The sequence below is a fragment of the Cebus imitator genome, unplaced genomic scaffold (assembly GCF_001604975.1).
Source record: "Cebus imitator isolate Cc_AM_T3 unplaced genomic scaffold, Cebus_imitator-1.0 Scaffold283, whole genome shotgun sequence".
Lineage (NCBI taxonomy): Eukaryota > Metazoa > Chordata > Mammalia > Primates > Cebidae > Cebus > Cebus imitator.
Window position 1 is genome coordinate 649,502 of NW_016107598.1, and position 24,264 is coordinate 673,765.

At 35.4% G+C, this 24,264-nt stretch overlaps 1 protein-coding gene and 1 pseudogene across 6 annotated transcripts in view; one reads left to right on the forward strand and one right to left on the reverse strand.

Annotated features, from left to right (window-relative positions):
• Positions 1–24,264, forward strand: part of ADAMTS3 (ADAM metallopeptidase with thrombospondin type 1 motif 3) — a 295,119-nt gene that overhangs the window by 244,777 nt on the left and 26,078 nt on the right. For 3 of the 6 annotated variants that reach the window (XM_037728900.1, XM_037728901.1, XM_017501624.2), the window contains 12 exons: positions 4,039–4,122; positions 6,183–6,339; positions 7,090–7,195; positions 7,583–7,726; positions 8,673–8,805; positions 11,074–11,187; positions 13,347–13,492; positions 14,708–14,883; positions 15,984–16,117; positions 17,657–17,780; positions 21,079–21,159; positions 22,921–23,084. In XM_037728900.1, coding sequence (XP_037584828.1) covers positions 4,039–4,122; positions 6,183–6,339; positions 7,090–7,195; positions 7,583–7,726; positions 8,673–8,805; positions 11,074–11,187; positions 13,347–13,492; positions 14,708–14,883; positions 15,984–16,117; positions 17,657–17,780; positions 21,079–21,159; positions 22,921–23,084 — 1,563 coding nt within the window. Of the gene's footprint in view, positions 1–4,038; positions 4,123–6,182; positions 6,340–7,089; positions 7,196–7,582; positions 7,727–8,672; positions 8,806–11,073; positions 11,188–13,346; positions 13,493–14,707; positions 14,884–15,983; positions 16,118–17,656; positions 17,781–19,403; positions 19,461–19,700; positions 19,785–21,078; positions 21,160–22,920; positions 23,085–24,264 lie in introns of all 6 variants that reach the window. The other 3 variants (XM_037728897.1, XM_037728898.1, XM_037728899.1) reach the window with 2 other exon arrangements.
• On the reverse strand, positions 12,423–12,524 carry LOC119467391 (annotated as a pseudogene).

Sequence of the window (24,264 nt, forward strand, 5' to 3'; positions counted from 1 at the left end):
CCTGTTGAAGAGGCGCCGGGGTCTGTTTGTTTTCCCCTGCGGCCACTCACTGCGCTGGCTTAAACAGCGGCACTGAGGTTTGTGGCGCTTTTTTTTTGTTTTTTCCCCTGGAATCTACTGTCCTGGTTCTCTGCTCAGTCCCCTTTTTGAGCTGGCATACGGGCGACTTCCCGTGGCTCCAATCGCCAGCCAAAAGGGCCCCCGGACCAGTGTATTTTGTACGGAGATTGGCGGCTCCGGGGCGCTGACAAAGCAGCCGCGCGGGGCAAAGCAGCGGCGCTGGCAGGCGCTGGCGGCACAGCCGCGCTGGCCGAAACAGCCGCGCTAGCGACCGTGGAGCACCTCTGCCCGGGAGTTTCCTGGTCTGTGGGCAATAAAAACACGGCGTCCACTCACCCTCTGCGCTTTCACTGGGAGCTGTGATCCTGAGCTGTTCCTAAACGGCCATCTTGGATCCGTACCCAAAGCAATCAAATTATTAAGTATATTTTAAAAGTAAATAATATGGAGGAACTAACTCTTTTAAACCTTGAAAATCAAACTAAGTCAGGTGCAGTGCTCTGTACAGTACAGACAGCTGGCTGTTTATTTGCCACATTGAAAGAATACTTTATGCTATGTAAAAATATTAGTCCCCATATTTGATTATTTCTACCCATAACAACATATGTATACTTTGTGAATCTCAAAATGCGTGCTGACTGAGAACATTCTTAAATTGATTTTCATTTCTACTGGATCACTCTGTTTCCTAATTAGCCTGGCATAATAGTGAATTTTGTTAAGTAATACTTTTATTTCAGTGAATGGTAAATCTTAATTTTAAAAGTGCTCTTTTGGCCAAGTGCAGTGGTTTACGCCTGTAATCCCAATACTTTCGGAGGCCAAGGCAGGTCGATCACGAGTCTGGAGATCAAGACTACCCTGGCCAACATGGTGAAACCCTGTATCTACTAAAAATACAAAAATTAGCTGGATGTGGTGGTGTGCACCTGTAGTCCCAGCTACTCAGGCTAAGGCAGGAGAATCACTTGAATCTGGTAAGCGGAGGTTGCAGTGAGACAAGATCATGCCATTGCTCTCAAGCCTGGGCAAACGAGCGAGACTCTATCTCCAAAAAAAAAAAAAGTGCTCCTTTATTCATTTTATAATATCATATTTGCTATTGGTATTAATAATTTTGTCCATTGTACTTTCTTGGCACTGCATTAATTTTAAAATTCACTAAGTACAAATGAATTTACTAATTTGATGATCATATATACATTTTATACTAACATAAATATCACAAGCTACTTTTTATTATTACCATCTTTCCTTCATTTCATTATTCTAAGGCTTTCTGAGGTTGGAGTTTCCTATAGTATTTATGGAATACATATGTTATAGTATAGCAGTCACTGTTATGTGCACTAGCTGTAAAGGCCTCCTACCCTCTCTTCTCTTTCTTCAGAAATTAATTCACTCTCTCTGTCTACTTTTCTTTAGTTTGTTTTATTGTTACCCAGTTTTGTTTATTTACTAACATTGTTTTCAACCTTTTTTTTTTTTTTTTAACATCAAATGCTTTTTACATTTCAGCCTCATTAAACTAAGTACATGTTTTAACTTGGTGTGCAAAGCCATGTTTCTAATTTGAAACAGCTGCCTTACAGGAAGCCTCTTGGGATAGACATGAGTCTCTCAATGAATGTGTTGATGACAGGCCTGATTGTTGACTTTTAACTTTTATTACAGCTGTAAAGTTAGGAATATGTTATCAGATAATTAATCCAGAAGAGGAGGGTGGAAGGGTTGATTCACTTTTCAATTAGGCAGCATGAAGTGTGGCATAAGATGGGAGAATCAGCCCATGACTAAAAAGGCCGTAAGAAACCACAATTTTTTTGTCTAACATTCAATTTTTCTTTATATTGAGCTGAAATTTACCCCTTTAATAATGTGATAGTTTTAAGTTGTATTTTCTATAGATATACATAATGAATCAAATCCCTTTTCCATAAGAACTATTAATTCTGTTTTTCTTTTCTACTTATCATACTCTAATTTCCTTAAAACCCCCTTCCTCCCTCAGTCATAAAATTTTTGAGCAATTTGTTTGTATGAATTAACTCTCTTAATTCTTACCCTATGAGATATTATTTTCATTATGTCCATTTTATTGAGACTCAGAAAAATAAAGGTCTCACAATCAGTGAGGGGTTGAACCAGGATTTACCCAAGACTATTAATGTTTGGCATTCAGGCTTTTAACTGTAAGTCTTCCCAACCCTTCTTTATAAGGCACATTTTCTGGCCTCCTTGCTGTTGTCTCTTCTCAGGATATATTCATGTTTTGTCAAGCACCTCTGTTATAAGACAGCACAAAAAAATGAACTCAATACTTCAAGTTTTCTATAGCCTAGAGTGGGACAACTTGGGCATGAGCTATCTGCCTGTACACTTATGCAAGCCAAGTTTGTATTGCAGATTTCTTTTCATGCCTCAGCTTATCTTGTGGAGGTATTAAATTGGATCTTATCCTTCTATGTATGTGAGTATGTGTGTGTGTGCATGTGCATATGTATATATGTATATGTGTATATATTCATGCATTTTTGCATTTAAAAGGACTTTACATCTTTTCTTGTTACATTATACTTTGCCATCACTAGTATATTCTAGCTTAGTCAGATTTTTTATCTCCGCCTTTGCTGTTCTTTTCTTGTTTGTGACTTCTACAAATTCAGTAAGTATGCCTTCAGTCTACATTCAAGACTGCTTTTTTTAAGGTGTTCTGAGCAGTCACGCTGGATTCTTGAAACACTTCAGTTGAGATTTCTTGGTCAGTATGGCCAGTCAAAATATTATGATTTGTCAGTTTCTTGTTTTAGAGCATTCTTTGGTCATTCTTGAGTTATATTTTTAAAGCTACTCTCTATGAGATTATGCCTACCTTTTCTGTGCAGGTTTCAGATTATTGTGCCTACTGTTCAAATCTCCTGGATCTGAAGCTGAATTGCAGTTAGTTTTTCATCCCTCTTTTAGTCTTTTTGACAAGTGTTGAGTCCTTGTTCTTAGGAACAGCTAAAAACTTTGCATTCTAGCCTGATAACTCCACCTTTCTCATTCCTGCTAACATTTACCATGTCGCTAAGCATTTTTTATTTGCACTAATTTTGTACTAGCTTAATGAGAAGATACAGTTACAGTCCACTTCGGAGTCACATCTGCCAATAGCTCACTGTGTGTTTTGCATGTCAGCAAATCTCTACCGGCTTTATTTTCCTCATCTATATTAAACAGAGTTGGACTATGACCTCTGAGGTTGCATTTATTCCAACACCTATGATTTTAAAGTATACCAAATCACTTTTAGAAATTTCAGGCTAATTTAAAAAATTAAATAAAAAGCAGTGACTCAACTTTGCTCTCCTAAGTTTCATCAGGGCTGACCTTCATCTGATAGGTATTCATACAGTCTCCTTAGTAACTTAAATTTTGAAGGATTTCTATCTTGTAGGACTTCCAAGCAATCATTGCCTCAGCTGCCTCACCTGCTAGCTGGCCCTCAGATATACTACCACAGCTCCTGCACACAGACCATTTGCTCTCAACCAGACACGACACCCCTGGTTGTCACACAGGCACCCCAGTAGGCAAATGCCTGCTGTTTTCCTTTACTGTGGTTGCAGGCAACTCACAGGCTAGCAGATGATTTGCCAAAGTCACCCTCCTGTGGTTGCTTTTGGCTAATGTTATATATGGATTACATCACACATAGACTCCTTCTAACATTGCACTAGTTTAACAAAGCCATTTTGAGCATATCCTCTATATTCATATTACTGTGGAGTTTACAAAATTAGCAATTTACGTATGCAAAGATTGTTCCAAAGCTGAAAGTAAATGACTATATTTCAGAGTTCAGCTTTTAAACTCAGTTTTTAAAAAGCAATTTACTCACCTATTTGTGGTGATTACACCCTTATCCCTTAAATGTACATCTCATGAAATCCTTGGTGTTTCATTTCTTTTAGAAATTTATCTTTTTTCTAGGTGAATGAAATTTACCATGATGAGTCCCTCGGAGTGCATATAAATGTGGTCCTGGTGCGCATGATAATGCTGGGTTACGCAAAGGTAAAATGTCTTAAAACGCGAATTATAAACATTAGGGGCTGGGTTAACAGAAGACTAAATTGTTCAAGCTCCATCTAACTTATGGCAAAGATATATTTCACATAAACTTCCGGTTGCTTGAAATTGAGGAGGAGAAACTGCCACATGAGTGGAGACGTCCAAATTTGAGCAGATTATGAATGATATTTTGTGCAGCTACCATTTGCTTATTTACTTCTGTTTAAAGATGCAGATAATTACCCTGACTTTAGGTATAACTTATGAATGGATACTATTATGAGGAGAGAGAATTTCCTTAGCATATTGTTGTCACTGAGTTTGTGTTTCATTTATTCATGAGAAGCCTTCATACTGAATACCTACTAAGTGGCAGGCACTTTCTAGGTGCTTGGAATGTATAATGAATTAAAAAGAAAAAGATATTTGTATTCTCTTGATTCCCTAAAAATAATATTTTATATACATATATCTTTTCACTTAAAAAGAGTGAAGTGCACAGTGAATAGTTTTCATTTAAAAGAGCTTTAATTCTTTCAAAAGCAAAGAGATGAATCAAAACATGCACAGTAGGCATTTCATGTAATATAACTGATTTTAGCTCCTTTAAGGAGAAAACATACAGGAAATGACTAGCTTGACAATTTTCTTGATGTTTAAAATTACACATCTTTCTCCCATAATTAATCTTCCTGATTATGAAATACTAACAAAGTTGTACATTTAGGAAACAGGAAAAATCCATGTGTTCACATTTCATTATATACTTAACATTCACTTATCATTTTATATGATGATAGGGTGTCAGCAATCTTTAGTTTATCACATAAACCTGACTTACTTTGTATTGCCAGCAAGGAATATAAGTTAGCTCCAGCTGGAAATAACAGCTTCCAATTGGTCATTAAAGTATTTGTTTAGAAACGTATGCGATCAGTATATAAAAAAAGATGCTGATTGTATTAGGAATGTAAACACTGATAATAACATTTGCTGAACCATAACAAAAATTCAGCCTGTCAGCCAAATAGGGACTAATTTTTGGTTCCAAGTTCGATTTTTCATTTCATCAGAACTACTCTGGGAAAGGTGGCTAGTGGGTTCTTGAAGGTTGGACCCTTTTCCTTCTGAACTTTTAACTCCTGACCATAATGTGTGGTAGCAACATTCAAACAATTTATTTTCTATACCAGAACTGGAAAAGCCCACCCCTATTCAGTAGCATGAAGTAAAAAAATGGGATTTTTTGTTTTTTAGCTTAAATTTAATATGATTTGGTGGTTCTCCATAGACTAAGATTTCACCAGCTTTGCCAACTCATAGAAGAACTCATATTCTCCCCACGTTAATTAATTCTGGATCACAAAAAATAAAAATCTTAACTAAGATTTTATACCTTCACATCTTGGGGAAAAAAATGCCAGAATCTTTCTCAATATTTTTGTTCTTAATTCTGTAAAACTCAAATCTAAGCCGAATCAGGAATTATTTAGACTACTAAAATTATTACCTAAATGGTTAATATTAAGTTGCCTCACAATAGCAAATCTCAGTACCCTCATACTTTGGGAGGCCAAGGCAGGCAGATCATTTGAGGTCAGGAGTTTGAGACCAGCCTGGACAACATGGTGAAACCCCATCTCTACTAACAATACAAAAAAAAAAAAAATAGCCAGGGATGTTGGTGGGCCCCTGTAATCCCAGCTATTCAGGAGGCTGAGGCATGAGAATTGCTTGAACCCGTGAGGCAGAGGTTGCAGTGAGCCCAGATGGCACCACGGTGTTCCAGCCTGGGTGACAGAGGGAGACTCTGTCTCAAACAAAGCAAACCAAACCATTCTCATAAATGCTATCATTTGACTTTCACACAGGTAAATTGACCATTATTAAAATATCCTTCATGGGCATTTAGAATTCACAAATCAAAGAAAATATCAAAATAAGCCGCAAATATTATTGAATTATTGTTTAAATACTGTAATCCCAAATTCAACTTCAGGGAAAATTATCAAATGAAGCCTTTGCAGAATTGTCATGTGTCTTTAACATATGTTTCCTCTTAGTCCATCAGCCTCATAGAACGCGGAAACCCATCCAGAAGCTTGGAGAATGTGTGTCGCTGGGCTTCCCAACAACAAAGATCTGATCTCAACCACTCTGAACACCATGACCATGCAATTTTTTTAACCAGGCAAGACTTTGGACCTGCTGGAATGCAAGGTATTGCCATCAATATATAGAAGAAAAGCTTACGAGCATGACTTTTAAAAAGTAATCCTAAATCAGGCAGTCTGTTCAAATGTTCAACTCTCCACCACCACTTTCTACCACACACAGGCCAAGCATACATTTTCTTTCTGTGGCTTCCAGTGACTTCTGTGGAATTCTCAATGTTAAATGCCACTTAAATACCATCATAAATTATACTTGCTTTTAAAATAATGATTGTGCATTTGGGGTATGGAGGGGATGCTGTAAAATGCAGTGTGATTCCCACTGACTGTTTGGAATGAGAAAAGAGATGCCATGAGAAATGACTGCTGCCAAAGAGCTTTCTTCCAAAGTCAGCTTACATTTATCTAATAAATTCTGATGTAGACTTTGGAAGAAGCAGACTGATGATTTTCTTTTCAACATCGATGGAATTTCTGGCTTCCTTCATCAGTACCATGACATGAAGGACCATTTACTAAAACAGAAAGACAGGGCTTAGCTGGTGGGCAGAAGAGAATGGTAACCCCGGGCCATTCCTCCCCTTAGGAAAGGAGAAAATGCAGACCCAGTGAATCTTTTTAGAGACCATTACCTGTGGCTTTCCCAAGAGAATGTGGCACAATGCTAGTAGAGAAATAATGCTTCTCCTGTTTCCTGAAAGGCTTTTACTTTTTTTCCTCTAGGCAAAGGTCCAGGAGTAATTCTTTATGGGTTTTCTCATAAAATGAAAACAAAAGTAATTGTTATTCTCTGCAGGATATGCTCCAGTCACCGGCATGTGCCATCCAGTGAGAAGCTGCACCCTGAATCATGAGGATGGCTTTTCATCGGCTTTTGTAGTAGCCCATGAAACAGGCCATGTGTAAGTTACTGCTGACAGCTATAAAGCCAAAAAAAGATCTTTTCTTTCCTGCTTCTCCCAGTATTGTTTCCTCTTTGGGCAGAATGCATGCCAGCATGCAATTCTTGTCTTTTGCCAAGTGTGAAGAGCTGCAAACAGGGAAGAGGTCATGCACATGCACTGAAACTAAATGAGTAACTGGCTTGCAGAGGCATTCCTGTGGTTTTCAGAGCTGTAGAATAAGAAAGGCATTTCTATCGGACTGCTGTTGATTTCCATTTCTGCAACTCCTTCAAGAAAGCCACATTGACTTAAAAACACATATTTCTCAGGGCTTATTTTCAAAACCAAAATTAAGTGAAGGCAGTAGCCCCCGATTCTTACCACTGAGGTCTCCTTGTGTTCTAGGTTGGGAATGGAGCATGATGGACAAGGCAACAGGTGTGGTGATGAGACTGCTATGGGAAGTGTCATGGCTCCCTTGGTACAAGCAGCGTTCCATCGTTACCACTGGTCCCGATGCAGTGGTCAAGAATTGAAAAGATATATCCAGTATGTCCCCTACTGCATGTCATGAGAGTATTTATTTCATAGTCTACAGACATAAAAATTGACTCTTAGGGCTTGATCATAGCAAAATTCCCAGTAAATGAAAACTATTATTAATAAACATTTCCTTATCACTCAGAACATTTGGCACAACAATTTTATCACGGAGTCACAAAACTTGAAGCCATAAGTCTAGAATATAAGTACATTTTTAACTATAATGTAATTTTCTGTTAGTAAATTGTTATAGAACCTTCGATTAATGGTCAAACTTGAGGATGAGGGGAGGATGATCATGTGTTTCCTGCATTTTTGCATTTTTTTTTTTTTTTTTTTGAGAAAGAGTATCACTCTGACACCCAGGCTGGAATGCAGTGGTGTGATCTCAGCTTACTACAACCTCTACATCTCGGGTTTAAGCAATTCTCTGCCTCAGCCTCCTGAGTAGCTGGGATTACAGGTGCCTGCCACCATGCCTGGCTAATTTTTTTGTATTTTTAGTAGAGACAGACTTTCCACCATCTTGGCCAGGCTGATCATGAACTCCTGACCTCATGATCCACCTACCTTGGCTTCCCAAAGTGCTGGGATCAACAGGCATGAGACACCATGCCCGGCCGGTTCCTGCATATTGTACCAGCTATACTCTACAGCATAGATGTCAGGATGTGCCCTACCACACCAAGTGGTGGTTTAATTAGTGACTCGAATAATCATGGCTCTACTACATTCCTAAGCCATGCTTGATTTACTTTCCTAGCATGAATACAGATGAAGAGTCCTTTTCTAAACAGACCCAAAACGAAACCTTAAATATATGTTTTTGCAAACTTGCTGTATGATCTGGGATGAAAGTCTAAAGTATATAAGCTAAGACTACTCTTTTTAAATCAGGACATGGTTTTTTAAAATGAACATTTAACTACATGCAATATTTTTCTTCCTGCAGTTCCTATGACTGTCTCCTTGATGACCCTTTTGAACATGATTGGCCTAAACTCCCAGAACTTCCTGGAATTAATTATTCTATGGATGAGCAATGTCGTTTTGATTTTGGTGTTGGCTATAAAATGTGCACTGCGGTATGTTGCTCATAGTTGATGTGGATTTTGCATCTCGAAATCTATTTGTGTAGCTCCTGCTTGGTGAGATTTACAGACTCACTGGTGCAAGTATAATAATATCTAGCGGTTATTTTTTGTGTTCATTATGTTGTTATGTGCTACAGCTAAATGCTTTAAATATATTATCGTATTTAATTGTCATGACAGAATAGAAGACAGCTGATATATTTTTATTTTACAGAAGATAAAGCCAAGACTTAAAGATTAAGCAACTTGCTTAAGGCACACAGCTGGTAAACAGGGGAACTGGACTTTGAAACCAAGGCTGCCAGGCTCATATTTTCATGTCCTATTCATCCCATGGTTCTTGTGACCTTCAAAAGAAGATGACTGTTAAGCCTTAGATATATTGCTTTTCTTTAGCTTGATGGCCAGGATTCCATGTATGTGTGATCATAGGAAAGGGTTGTGCTGGTATAGTCTTGTAAGAGAATCATATGGCATAGCATGGGGGTCAGGACAGTGGGTCAGGTCCTGGATCTGACACTTTCTAAATGTATAACATTAGGCACCGTATTTAATCTCTCTGACATACTTTCATCATGTGTAATATGTAGATAATGATAGTACTTATCTGATAAGATTAGTGTAAGGATTAAATTTGATAATATAATTAAAGTGCTTAGCACAAGAAAGGCGCATATATATGTTCAATGGAATCCATTGAAGCCAGTCTTCCATGTAACTATTCACATTAGAGTTATGTTTCATTAAATTTCCATATTGGTCTTTAGTCATTCATTTAAAATAAAAAAAGAAGGGCTTTTTATACATTGGAACAAGCTTTGTGTGTTAGAGAAAGGAACATAAGAGTATTTCATGGGACTAAAAAGAAATTGATCTGTTGTTTGAAACCTTCCATATGCAAACATTTGATCTGCCCGTAAGGTATACACTGTGAGCTCTAAATGACTTGCATTAATGTTTTAGATCAGAGAATCCTAAAGCTTTAGCTTAAGTCATGGAAAAGTAGAATTTCCATATTCAGCAATAAATATTAGAACAAAAAACCCACATCTAAAAATGTGTACTAATAAAAAAAATTTTCTGGCTGGGCACAGTGGCTCATGCCTGTAATCCCAACACTTTGGGAGGCCAAGATGGGTGGATCATGAGGTCAGGAGATCGAGACCATCCTGGCCAACATGGTGAAACCCCGTTTCTACTAAAAATACAAAAAAATTAGCTGGGTATGGTGGCACACGCCTGTAGTCATAGCTACTCAGGAGGCTTGAGGCAGGAGAATTTCTTGAACCCAGGAGTTGGAGATTTGCAGTGAGCCGTGATCGTGCCACTGCATTACAGCCTGGGTAACAGTGCAAGACTCTGTCTCAAAATAATAATAATAATTTCTATGCATATAAAGGTTTATGTAGGTAATTAGCAGTATAGGCAATAGACATATGGATAAACATGTTTGATATTTTAAAAAATCTATGTAGTGATTGGTAAGATGTTTACATTTAGAGAGAAAAAGAGCAAACACAAATATACATGTCTGCTTATACAAACATTTGGATATTATAATGTGGTGTTTTAAGAAAATAAAAACCATTCTGAAAGATTGTGAAAGCCAAGACTCTAGTCTGGTTCTGTTACTGTCTAACTTGTAACCATAACTATAGCCCTGACTTGTAATCCATATTTCTCAGCCATGGATTAGTATGACAATCAAATATATGGAAAAATATTTCATAAACTGTATGAATGTATTATATTTTTTATATACCTGGAATAGTTTATCTTACACAGACAGTTTGACAATTTTTTCTGCTTTTAATCAACTAATTATTATTAGTATTTTTATTATTTGTATTCAATTTCATACCTACAGGGATAAAGAAAAGATGTTCTGATAGCTTGAGAGCTGCCAAACCATTATATTTTCATATTTACAATATTCATGATAACTACTGAGCCTTTCAAAAATTTCAACATTGTCTATTTGAAAAATAAAACATAGAAATGGCAAGCAGAAACATTAAAAGTCAACCAGAGAATGTGAGACAAATCATTGTTTATCATTGTTATTTTAGAAAAGCAGTATAGAAGTATTATCTACCTGAAATTCTTATGCAGTTTTTTTCTTAATGTGTCACAGCTTTGGCTACTAACCTGAAATAAACACATCTAAGAAACAGGACAGATGAAACTGCATAGAATATATTTTTGGTGCATGTCATGCTAGCTGAGAGTTCACTGAGAATTTGATTATCTGTCTTCCAGTTCCGAACCTTTGACCCATGTAAACAGCTGTGGTGTAGCCATCCTGATAATCCCTACTTTTGTAAGACTAAAAAGGGACCTCCACTTGATGGGACTGAATGTGCTGCTGGAAAAGTGAGTGTATCTATTTACACAAGAAATATGTAAGATATGTTGCATAATTCTCTCTAAAGGTCTGGAAAATATTGAACACAGCTGCATTGTCATTTTCATGAAAACCATAGTTTGCGAGGTTTCATTTTGGTAATGCACTAAGATGGTATACGAGTTCCCTGTGGCTAAGGTAACAAATTATCACAAACTTCGTGGCTTGAAACAATGGATATTTATTCCCACATAGTTCTAGAGTCCAGAAATCAAAAATCAATTTCAATGAGCTGAAATCAGTGTGTGGGCAGGGCCGTTCTCCTTCCAGAGGCTTTAGTGGAGAATCTTTTCTTTGCCTCTTCCAGCGTCTGGTGACCACCCTACATTTCTTGATGTGTGGCTACATCACTCCAGTTTCTGCTTCTGTGGCCAAGTTGCCTTTTCTCATCTTTGTGGGTCAAATCTCCCTCTGCCCCTCTCTTACAAGGATATGTGTAATGGCATTTAGGGCCACATGGATAATCTGGAATAATCTCTCCATTTAAAAATGTTTAAGGTAATCACATTTGCAAAGACCCTTTTTCCAAATAAGGTAATATTTACAGGATCCAGGGATTAAGACTTGGTATTTTTGGGACTACTATTCAGCCCACTATTGGCAGAGAAGGAAGAAGCAACTCAGCAGACTAACTGCCCCCCTGCTAGTGGGATCTGATTGACTTGCTGGCATCCCATTCCTTGTGAAAGTTGCCCAGAAATAAAGTCATGTGAACTTATACAGAAGATTTGGCCTTGTTCCTCAGGGAAGGATGCCCAGAGGTTTTAAATCTCAAATTGTGTAGTCAGGATTGAATGCTCAGAAATTGGCTGAGTGCCAAGCTATGCTACTCATAAGGGCAAAGATCCCAAAACAAAGCCATGTTAAGAACTCAAGTTGAAGAGCTTTGACTAGTTTAGAAATAAGACATTGTCGGCAGGACCAAAATCTGGTACAGAAGATTTACATGGCTTTTAGTTCTTTTAAAGTTCAATTTCAAATGTGTATAAACTGTACTTGTGACAAGGATTATATGCATAATCACAATAAAGCCTGTCTTTTTAGGTGTTAGTACTATGGGAAGGACATTATATACAATGCTTTGCTTTGAGAAAATTCAATATTACAAACTACTGACTAAAAACAAGAGCAATAACGAGCCGATTCATTTTTGCTTTATGAAACATTATGTAACTTTTTAACATCCAATTTTCTTAAATATATTGAAATTTATATTAACATTTATATTGAAATTTATATTAAACTGATATTAAACTATCAAGAACAGATACTACACTTGATCATAGCCAAAAGGCCAAGAAGCGATATATTGAAATTTATAATAGTAGAGTTTTAGCAAACACTTTTATTATATGTGGTATTAAAAAGTCAAAATGTTGGAGAGGAAAATGACTAACATCTCTTGAGCGCCTGCTCTATGCTGGGCACTGTAAGCTGGGTGCCTCTATAGTCTTAGGGTGCTAGTAGCCCCACTTAATTAGTTCTTGGTCAGTAGCCTTCAACTACTTATGAACCTTTCTGGGTCTCAATTTTTCTCATCTAATTGGTGATGATTTTATATATATATATATATATGTGTGTGTGTGTGTGTGTGTGTGTGTGTGTGTGACCCACTATTTCTCAGAATCATTGTAAATGAAAAATTTTTAAAGTTAAATAAAAGTGCTTTGAAAGCTGCACATCTTGGACATGTTAGATTAATTATTATGTAAGTTGAGACATATTTTCATGTTATCATTTAAAAAAAGATCATATAGCCCTCAAAATATTCTGATATGATATAGGCAGTGAGAGATGAAGGGTAAAATATTACCAACTATGCAAGCTGGGTGCTCAAAGAGTTCTTATTAATTATAGTGTTTGATGCTCACTGGTGAACGTAACATTTAAAAACTTGTCTGAGTGAATGTTGTTTTTTCATTTTAATTTTACACCTGAAAAATACAAGTCTAAGTTACCCTTTGATAGGGTATATTACTGATATAATTGCTTTTGGATAATTTTAAATGTATCTTGACCTGAAAAACAAGAGCAGGAACAAAGCCCTTCGAATACATGGTTCTTATATAACAACTTCAGCTTTAGTGTATGCATGATTTTAATAGTCACCTTTTGTCACTTTTCTAAGTGGTGCTATAAGGGACACTGCATGTGGAAGAATGCTAATCAGCAAAAACAAGATGGCAACTGGGGGTCATGGACTAAATTCGGCTCCTGTTCTCGGACATGTGGAACTGGTGTTCGTTTCAGGACACGCCAGTGCAATAATCCCATGTGAGTGTACATCCTTGTAATTTTTGTTATTGTTGGAGAGACCAGGAAATACTTCAATATTATGTTATTAGTTTTCTGTTTTATGAAGTACATGTAAAATACAGGGCATGAAAAGAATTTTTTCACAGTTCATAAACCAGTCTATGTTTTCAATGCATCTTCATTTATCAATCTTGTGACTAGCAGTCAGTGATAAAGACAAGAAGATCAAATGAAGATTGGACACTTTTAAAGAAGTTGCTATTCAGGAATATTAAGAAGCTGAGCAGGGAAAGTAGATGACTATGCCTTTGGGGCGTGGGCATGGGCACTGAGAGATCAACTCCGAGAAGCAAAGGAGTGTCCAGGAGGGAGAAGAATCGAGCATACAGACTCACTGTCTTCAGGGAGTGGAATGTGATTGCTTCAGTGGAGGGCAAAAGAAAGATGGTAATAGAAGGCTAGGCGACTGTTGGGGGAAAGTTATCCATTCACTCAATCAGACTACAATTATTGAATCCCTATTGTGTGATCAGCAAACTTTATGAACGGAAAAACAACTGAATTATCACATTTAGGGCATTCTTCCTTGCTTAGGGTTTAATATGTGAGCAGCTTTTTCTCTCTTGTTTCTGGCAGCAAATGGCTCTGAGCATGTGTTTTGTAAAACTATCTGATGCCACATACCTGCCTTCACAGGAAGAAATGATGGTAGTATTAGAATTAATGAAAACAATAAAAATTAAATTAGAAGCTAAAGTTCATTATGAGCCAGGGTCTATTATGAGTGCTTTAAGTAACATCGACTTACTTAATCACAGTTTTTCTCAAAGGAAGATACTATATGATTTGCGTTTTACATATGAGGAAACCAAAGCATAGAGCAATGATCAAAGTTTCTTTGAGCTGCATCTATGTGTTTTATACATGGTAGAAAAGTATCATTTTATTGATACAATATATATGCCTTTTTTTTTTCTTATACACTTTTGCTGTGCCTTTAAAATATATTATTTGAAAAGCTGACTTAGTTGAGCTTTGTGTTTTGTTTTATTTTTCTACCCAACAGGGAGAGAAGGGTGCTTTTGGAAAGGGACTGAAATTAGGAAGTATGAGTTCATTCCCTTTGTGCTGGCAGCCCAGAAACTCTGGCTGTATGCCCTCAAGCCCTGTGTCTGCAAGCTTCAACTGCTAGACAGAAGCCAAAAGCCTTTTTAAATGTTGTCTTTTCTTTAGGCCCATCAATGGTGGTCAGGATTGTCCTGGTGTTAATTTTGAGTACCAGCTTTGTAATACAGAAGAATGCCAAAAACACTTTGAGGACTTCAGAGCACAGCAGTGTCAGCAGCGAAACTCCCACTTTGAATACCAGAATGCCAAACATCACTGGTTGCCATATGAACATCCTGAGCGTGAGTAGCCTCCTGCTTTTCTTCCTGCTGTGTGGATGGTTATGCAGGGTTTAAACTTTGCCAACACCAATCCCGTGGACTCTTGATCCCTACTTGGTAACTTAAGAATCTTGGTGCTAGGAATAAGTCCTCCTGGGTTTCTAAGAATAAGGCTAAAGTACCCTTTCTCTAAAGAGGTAAGAATTGTTCAATAGTTCCTGGCAAGCAGCACTATCACCACCAACGGTGATAAGACCAGTGGAAAGGAACGCCTGGGAGATATGTTGGATTTCCTGATTCAACCCAAATCCCTCCACTAGGAAATACTTCTGGAATATTGTGATCTTTCCTTTCTGGGAAAAATATAGTTCTTTGACAATTGGACCAAGACCAAGAGAAAGATCATTATTTACTAACAAAAGATATCTTATAACCTTTTACTTTTGTATTATACACTAATTAAAAAAAATACATTTGGAAATTTTCTTTTAATGTTTCACTTCTTAATTTTGGGTTAAATATGTCCAAGTGGCAACCTTTTGCCATACTTCTTATTTGAGTTAATGAAAGGAAATAGTTATACGATTACATACAGTATTGGGTTCAGTTCAAATCCATTTTAAAGGAAAGAGGAATACATGTAGGAATTCAAAGTTGAATTGCATCTTTTATCGATTTTGGTGAAGTGAATCACATCCTGTAAGAGGCAAAAACTGTTAGGTGATTGAGTCAAATCAGAGACAGTCTTTCAGTGCTCTAGTATTATGAAAACTAAACTGGTTTTGAATTAAAATTTATTTAAGAGCTACTATGGTGAGATCTAGGGTTGCCTGGGGCAGTTCCAGTTTATACCTGTTGTTCCTGTTCAGTTATTACTAGAGCCCTTTTTCCAGTTTAGATGACAAATTATATGATCACCGTAGCTAAAACAAATATGTCAAATGTACATACTTTTCTCCTTATTCCTTATTTTATTTGTTTATACAGTATTCCTTTTGTTTTCAATAAATCACATTGAAACCTAATGTTTAAAAATAAAAACTATCCTGTTCAAACATTCCATTTCATATAGTTTCATTTCATTCATTTCAATAGTTAATTTTATCCTCCATCTTATGCAGCCAAGAAAAGATGCCACCTTTACTGTGAGTCCAAGGAGACTGGAGATATTGCTTACATGAAACAACTGGTGCATGATGGAACGCACTGTTCTTACAAGGATCCATATAGCATATGTGTGCGAGGAGAGTGTGTGGTGAGTTAAAATTGCTTCCCCAAAGGCTTTCTAAAGTATCCACATTTACTCTTATTCATCTGCACATTTTTAATTCTTTAAACTATGTCTTATCTGTGAAATCACATGACAGTAAGAGTCTATGAATAGTTCAGTAGCTAAAATAAATTTGGGAGACTTTATACTTTCTCAAATCAAACTTCGGTCACTAGTAGAATCAAGTTTTAAATAATTTTCCTAATTTCCAGCCAAACGCCTTTTCTAAGTAACTCTAAGGCCTCTAGGTTGGCAATACAAACTGGGAATAATGCATTTGCTTTGGATATTTTAGTAGTGATCTACTATTAAAATTCCAGGTCTTTTTAAAAATAATCGGGGCTAAGTATATTTAATCTTTTGTTGTAAAGATAACAAGACATTTTTTTCTCACCTTCCAGTCAACTCTAAGATTAAATGCTAAATTTCACATTAGAACAAAAGTAATAGAGAAACACTGTTTTTTTTTTTGCTCCATTTAATCTCATGTTAAAAATGCGTTTTATTTCTTGTGTTTATAGTTAAATTGATATGAAATTATCTTATTAACTGAAACACTGCTCCTAATGTATATTTTCTTTTTACTTCAGCAAAACTAAAGTGTTGTATTAATGAGTCTAAAGTAATTGAGCTTAGATTTTCCTGAAAGTAGAGCATGTCTTGTTCAGCTTCTACCTGCCACACTATCTAGTACATTCAATGTATGTGTTGTCTTTATTTTCTCTGCCTCCTTTCATCCCACATTTTTGAGTGCAGTCGTGTATTGCGCATCATTATTCTACAGTGATTTACATTAAGAACATGCCTTGGTTCAGAAAACCTTCAGTATTTTCCTGTTTCCTGGGAAAATGTAAATTCTCCGTGGTATTCGAGGTTTTCTGCTGTCTGTTTAATGCAGATTGTCCACTGTTCTTTCCCTGTCAAGCGACACTCACCTTCCATTGGTTTAAATATGGGTTTAAATATTGACCTCTGAACCCACTTTCCATGAACATACAGCATCTCTCTGGCTTTGTCGTAGCTCTTCTGCTCTCCTGAAATGCTTTTCCATTCTGTTTCTTTGGTCCCTGTGAAAGTCTTCACCCCTCATATGAAGTTTTATCTCACATCCTAACCAACTTTTTAAGGTTGTACTAATATACAACTCACTATATTATCCATCATCATAAATGCGAGAGCAGCAAGGGAAAAGCACTGTGGTTTTTTTTTTTTTTTTTTTTTGTCTCCTCAGCATCAGCTGCATCTGTGCTCATTACATGTGTGTTTGATGACTATGACAATTTAAAATGGTGTAAATACTTCATTAGACTGGAGGAAACATATTATTACTTCGAGTACAAGTCTTTTGATTTCCCAATAGATTTTTTAAAAAACTGAGGTATTAAAAATCATGACTACAATGGCAGTTTACTGTAAATTGGCTGACTGCGGGCCATGATTGAACAAAGAGTTCATCATTCTCTGGGATGTTGACCACTACTGGGCACATTGAAATTAGCCACGTTTGACATCTTTTCTCTCCAGAAAGTGGGATGTGATAAAGAAATTGGTTCTAATAAGGTTGAGGATAAGTGTGGTGTCTGTGGAGGAGATAATTCCCACTGCCGAACCGTGAAGGGGACATTTACCAGAACTCCCAGAAAGCTTGGTAAGATGAGATCTCTCATGAATTTAGTATTCTTCTCTGTCATTTGTGCTTTTTGAGGCTTCTTCTTTTAGAAATGCAGCATTTTCTCTGCAAACATAACCAAAATTTAGCTGCTCATTTATTGTTGTTCAGATTACCTTTTAAGGAACTTAAACAAAACACTTTGAATTCATACTCCCTAGCATCAATGATAAAAAAAAAAAAATACTAAATTTAGAAAACAAACAAATAAAATCAGTATCAATTATACTAGCTAGCTAAAATCTGTTTTGTGTTCTTTTACATTTTAAATAAAATGCAGATTGAATTATTAGAACTAATGTTTATTTTGAATTCCTGTTGCCAGTAAATTATTGAGCAGGAGTTTAAAACTTACAAAACTTTAGATACAACCTTTAAAACGTTACATTAGTTTTACTTATTTTATTTTAAAAGCGAACAATTCTATTCTGTTTATAAATCTAGGAATCTAGGATCTATATTTCTCATTTTAAAAAATTTACTTTAAACAAAATTGAGGTACGACCAAAAAATAACCCAAGATGTCATTGCTCATCTCTGTAAATGTTTATGCTTGTTATGTAGTCAATAACTTGGACTTAGACATACACTGAAGGTTCAAAAGTGGAACAAAAAGCTGTCTTCATGCAACAAATATGGGCAAAATTATCCATAGTTTAGTAATATTCATTGGAATTTTCATAAAAGGTGTTTATGCAAACATTTATTACTGATTAATTTCTTGGGTTCATAACAGATAGTATGCAGTTATTCAATAAGGATTTATTGGGCAAATGTTTCTGGGAATTCAGCACTTAAAGATATACTTGATGTGGTGTTTGCTTAACATTTTCATATCTTCCAAAGAGCTGTTGCTATCATATAAAATCATGAAAGTAAAACAAAAAGAAATGTGGTTTACATTAAGCATATTGTCATGATGATAATTTTTCCTTTTATAAAAAAGTTAGCCTTCATCTGAATGATAAAATACTTTTAGTTTTTTTTTTACTCCCATTATACCCCAGGTACCTAATTCAAGTTAATCAGCTTTGCTCTCTGATATATTTAAGAAGGCAGAGCTATGAGACTATATTCTAATGTTTTTCTTTTTGCACATGTCTTTGCTATTCCTGTGTGATAAATTACCATGTTTTGTACTTTGAAAATTGTTAAAGCAAATATTGCTATTTCTGACTGATTGCATTATTTTATTAAAGCAACTAGAAATATAATTATATATGTGTATTATGTTTTAGTGGAATCAAATGTAATTTTCTCCATCTTGCTGTGAAATAATGTACTGTGCTTTCTTTACTGCAGTTTTTAAATTTTCTTTTGGATGTAAAATAATTCATTTTGTTTTATTTCCACAGTGAATTTTTGTAAAGAAAAGGTTTTGCCATGTTCATTCATTCTGTATATGTATAATTTAAGATATTGGTACTGTTTTTCAGATAGCTCAAACATTATGCTAAGCTTGCAAATCAAGGACAAAAGAACATTAGAAAATTTTCATCTGCCATATCAATTCAAACCATTCAAAGATAATCTAACATCCATATCTTTGCATTAATGTTGTCGTCATAGTGATTTAATAGACTAATTAACCTTTTCCAACAGGAAAACATTTAAGCAAGAGGTGCCATAAAGAATTGAAGTTGCTGGAAAATGAAATCTGCAAGTATTCAACTTCAAATCATCTATTTAGTCTTACTTTCATGCTCAGTCTTACTTTCATTGACTATTAACAGTTTATTGGCATTATCTATTACAAATGCATTGTGACTTTGACACATAAAATTACAGAACATATTTTATATCTTGCCCAATAAAATATATGGCTTATGGGATAGTCAATGAAACAGCAAGACTTGGATAAACATGAACCCGCCACTAATTAAAGACATTCTATTTAAGGGAAGACAAGAGGCGCTTTCACTTTACCTAAAGGAGCTCGTAATATTTCTCTAGCTGAAACAAGAGAAGCTAAAAATGTCCTGGGTAAGTTGTAGCAAACTGCAGAAAGATGGGCATCCATAAATGGCATCAAGCTGTTTTGCTGTACTTGGCATCTTAAGCATGTTCCTTCTAGCCACTATATACTCAGGCAAACATGGTACATTTTATGTGTTAGACTTTATCCCCAGATAAAAGTGCTGAATACCCTGATCCCAACAGGACCGCTTTATTTAGTCAGTAATATTTATTCACTAATAAATATTGTGAAAAAGGTAAATCTCGTCACAGGTATATATTATTGTACATATACAAAAGACAAAAACACTTCTGATTGCATCAATAATTGTGGATAACTGGATTTCTGTCAATACTCTCCATAGACTATGTACTGGATGTTTAATAATGTACAGAAGGTGTAGGTTACATAGTTGTCTTATATTCATTTATTTATATGATACTGAGATGTATAACATTTGTTCTAATTGAGCTATTGTTCATTTATGTTAACAATATTCATTCTAAATGATTATAAGATAATTTTTAGGATGTGATAATATCAACAGAGTATGTAATATATGACATTTACAGTAATAGGAGTGATAGATGATTTTAAAACCCAAAGCAACTAATTAATCATATTGATTTTTAAATTTCTGGCATAGGAGGTTTTGAGGTTCGAGTGCATATAAAGGCAATGTGTTACACAATTTGCACAGATTTACCTATCAAGTGGTTTAAAATCCATGTTGTAGATTTGGTTAAAATAGTCATATAAAACTTCTCTAAAGCTTTAAAATTAATACTGGTCACAAGAAAAATGAAAGCACTCATTTTTCTGTTGTAACTCCATTAGAATAAAGAAGGATTTTAAGTATAAAAATATTTTAATAATGAGAAGTTTAGCTATCTATACTTGCCTCTTAGACTTTTAAAATAACATGTAGGCAGATAACATATCCCAAAGAGTTCACCACTTAAGTTTCACTAAAAATTGACTCCACTTCAAAAGGATGATTTATAAAACTAGAACCACACCGAGAGACACAAGAAAGTATAGTATTTGCCTGAATTGTTGTTGACATCATTTGAAGGTCAACGCAAGATAAGTGACTAATAAGTTGGCAAGAAGATTAACTTATTTCCTCTTTAATGAGAAAAAACATTTTCCTCTAATCCCATTTCAGATGCCACAAAAGCTACCATTGCTTTGAAGTTAATTTCTGAAACTGCTTCTTTAAGTTNTGCAGAAGCAGTAAGAATGTAGTGCTCAGCTAACCCATGGTTGTTGCTTTTGTTTTTTTCTTGGCTTCCTACAATATTTGCTACACATGCAAAGGGTACCTTAAGATGTTTGCTATACCCCCTGGGGCTAGACATGTGTTAATCCAAGAAGACGAGGCTTCTCCTCACATTCTTGGTAAGTGTTTCTGTCTGCTGGCTCTGCTTTACTATGCACCGAAACATTGAAATGTCAAAGAAATCATAAATGTAGATATATGTATAGGTACATATATGTGCATACATATATGTGCTTACATATATGTGCATATGTAAGAATCAAAATATATATAAATGAATTAATTGAATATTATGTAGGTTTTTTTTGGTAATTTCTCTCAACTATGCTTACTTTAAAACAAGAAATAGTGAAAAAATAGAGCTTTAATTTTTTTTTATTTAGAAACTGGGGTTGGTTCCTAATTATATGTGGGGAAAAAAATCATTTGATAAGCTTATATGTTATACATTTTTTGCTCTACAATGGGGGATAAGAAAAGAAAGACGTTCATAAAATGCAATAAATTAAGGAATATCAGAAAAATTCATCATACTTATGTTGACAAAGGAGTTCTCATATTGATGCAATACTGTACATTGCCTTATTTTTATGGCATTTTACATTCTTTGAAAAGCAACCACAGGTGAATTTTACTAGTCTGATCTTAAATTATTCTAATATCTGACGTGTGTCAGGTTTTTGACTGGCACATGCAGATCCATTTGCAGAGCTGATTATAATTTCTACAAGGAGGTTTTTTTTTTTTTTCTTGAGAAGATTATGGAAATGTCACTTTAAAGAGGTTTAAATTTGAAATGTATATACAAGTGTAAACATAGCTTTCCTATTCCTTGGCTTATAAGAACACTAAGATAATTTCTGAAACTAAGACATTATGTATTAACTCCATGAAAATTTGTAGCCAATCATTTTATTTCAGTTGTAACTTTAAAAAATGAATTGCTTTATGGTGTTCATAGAATTTTAAAACACATTTAAATTATATTCACTACTAAATGTCATAATAGTCTAGCAATCAGCTGTAGTTCTCTCTCTGGTATTTAAAATTCCTTATTTTTCATCCTAGAATTCATAGTATTACCATCAGAAAAATTAGACTAGTTTAAAGCTCAAAAAGAATAAATACATTTAATTAAAATTACTCATCTTTTCTATACATTTTCAATAATGGTAGTAACATGAAATTTTTCTTTCTAACTTAACATCATATGCTGATAAATAAGTCCAAAATTTAAAATCCCATTATTTTTTACTCACTAAATCAGCATGTTATTTCATTTTATAATATATAATAAATCTATAATACATTAAGGATTCCATTAGCAGTAAGCAGCTTTTTCTAACTATATGAGTAGGTAATATGGCTCTGGAATTTTCCAATCATGAGACTAAATTGTTGGCCTGAAAAATTACTTCAACTATGTTGGGTGACTATAAATATTTTCACCAACTTTAAAAAAAATATGCAATAAGTAAACCATTAGTTACATGCTATCCTAGCATAAATTGTTTCTGTTAATTATTGAAAAAGTACCTATCATTTAAAAAACATTCCCAGTTTTCTAAGGAAATATATAGGACAAATGATTTAGAAACTATTAACCTCTTTGACGATGTTTTCAAATGGGACTATTTGCAAACATTACTTTTGCCTATTTAACCATCTTGCCATATTTTTGACTAGTTAGGAATGCTTCTTGAGAGATTTGAATGCCTAATGAAGACAATAGGAATAATATCAGAACTAACATCCGTTTTGATTGCTTGCTACTAATAAAGAAACGTGGTCATTGATACATAGAAAGGATAGACTTGCAGAGAATTTTCAGCAGTTGATAAAATAAAATGTATGCCGTTTACTCATTTTCCTTCCTTTAGCTATTAAGAACCAGGCTACAGGCCATTATATTTTAAATGGCAAAGGGGAGGAAGCCAAGTCGCGGACCTTCATAGACCTTGGTGTGGAGTGGGATTATAACATTGAAGATGACATTGAAAGTCTTCACACGGACGGACCTTTACATGATCCTGTTATTGTTTTGGTATGTGGCATTACGGGTTCATGGTATACCTGGTTCAGCTTATTTTATAATTAATTTATCTGAAAACATTTTTACCTTGAACATTACATGTACTTTGAACATTGAAAAATAAGTTGCTTTTAAAAAAAATTCTATTTATTCTATTTATCTTCCCCCTACTCTGTGCAATATTGTCATGTAATTTACTATATATACATTGTAAACTGAATAATGCAGCTCTGATTTTTGACTTAAATAATCAGTTATCTTTTAAAGACAACACTAAAAAAAAGTAGGTTTTCGTATTTGCCCACATAGTTGGCATTTCAGATGCTTTTCATTCTACTTTGTTTATCTAACATTCCATCTAGTATCATTTACCTTCGGTATAAAGATGTTCCTTTAGCATTTCTTGTGGTGTGGGTGTATTGGCAAGTAATTATCTCAGCTTTCAATGGTCTGAAAATATATTTATTTCACCCTCAGTTTTGAAGGATATCTTTACTATATATAGAACTTGGGTTGCTAGATTTTTGTGTTTTTTTTCCCCTTCTTTCAGCGCTGTGTTTTTATGACGTAGCAAGTTCCACGGGTTTGGGGGTTGATCAAAGAAAAGATATGGCCACAAGGTGGCAGTAGCACACACACACTTTATTTGGGTGAGGCCTCAGCAGGTTTGCAAGTAGGACCACTACCCAGAGGAGAGAAGGGCAAGGCAACTTCTGAGGAAAAGGGGAATCTGAGATGGTTTATGTGCCTAGGTGGTGTCATTTAGCAGCATAGCAGAGAGTCTGGGGATCAGAGGGCTCCAAGGGAGGCAGCAGAGTGAGGTTCTTATAGCCACAAGGTCTTATTCATATCTAGCAGACGTTGGATGCAGTTTCCTAGTGCTGTGCAAAGCAGGCAGTCCCTGAAAGGCTAAAACTCCTTTCCTCTGATCAGCATTAAAAACAACTGGATGTATACAAGATTGTGTTCGGCAGCAGTGGACTATTGAGCTCAGCCTGCTGTGAAGAAATGACGTAGGGCCCACCATGTACAGGAGCCCTCTTTCACTCATTTACAGAGCAATTGTCTTCTAGAATGCATCATATATGAAGAGAAGCCTGATTGATGCTGCACTGCATGGAATGTGTCAGTTTTCTCTGGCCTCTTTTTAAGATTCTTCTCTTCCTCTTCTTGTTTTGTCTTGTTGGTTTAG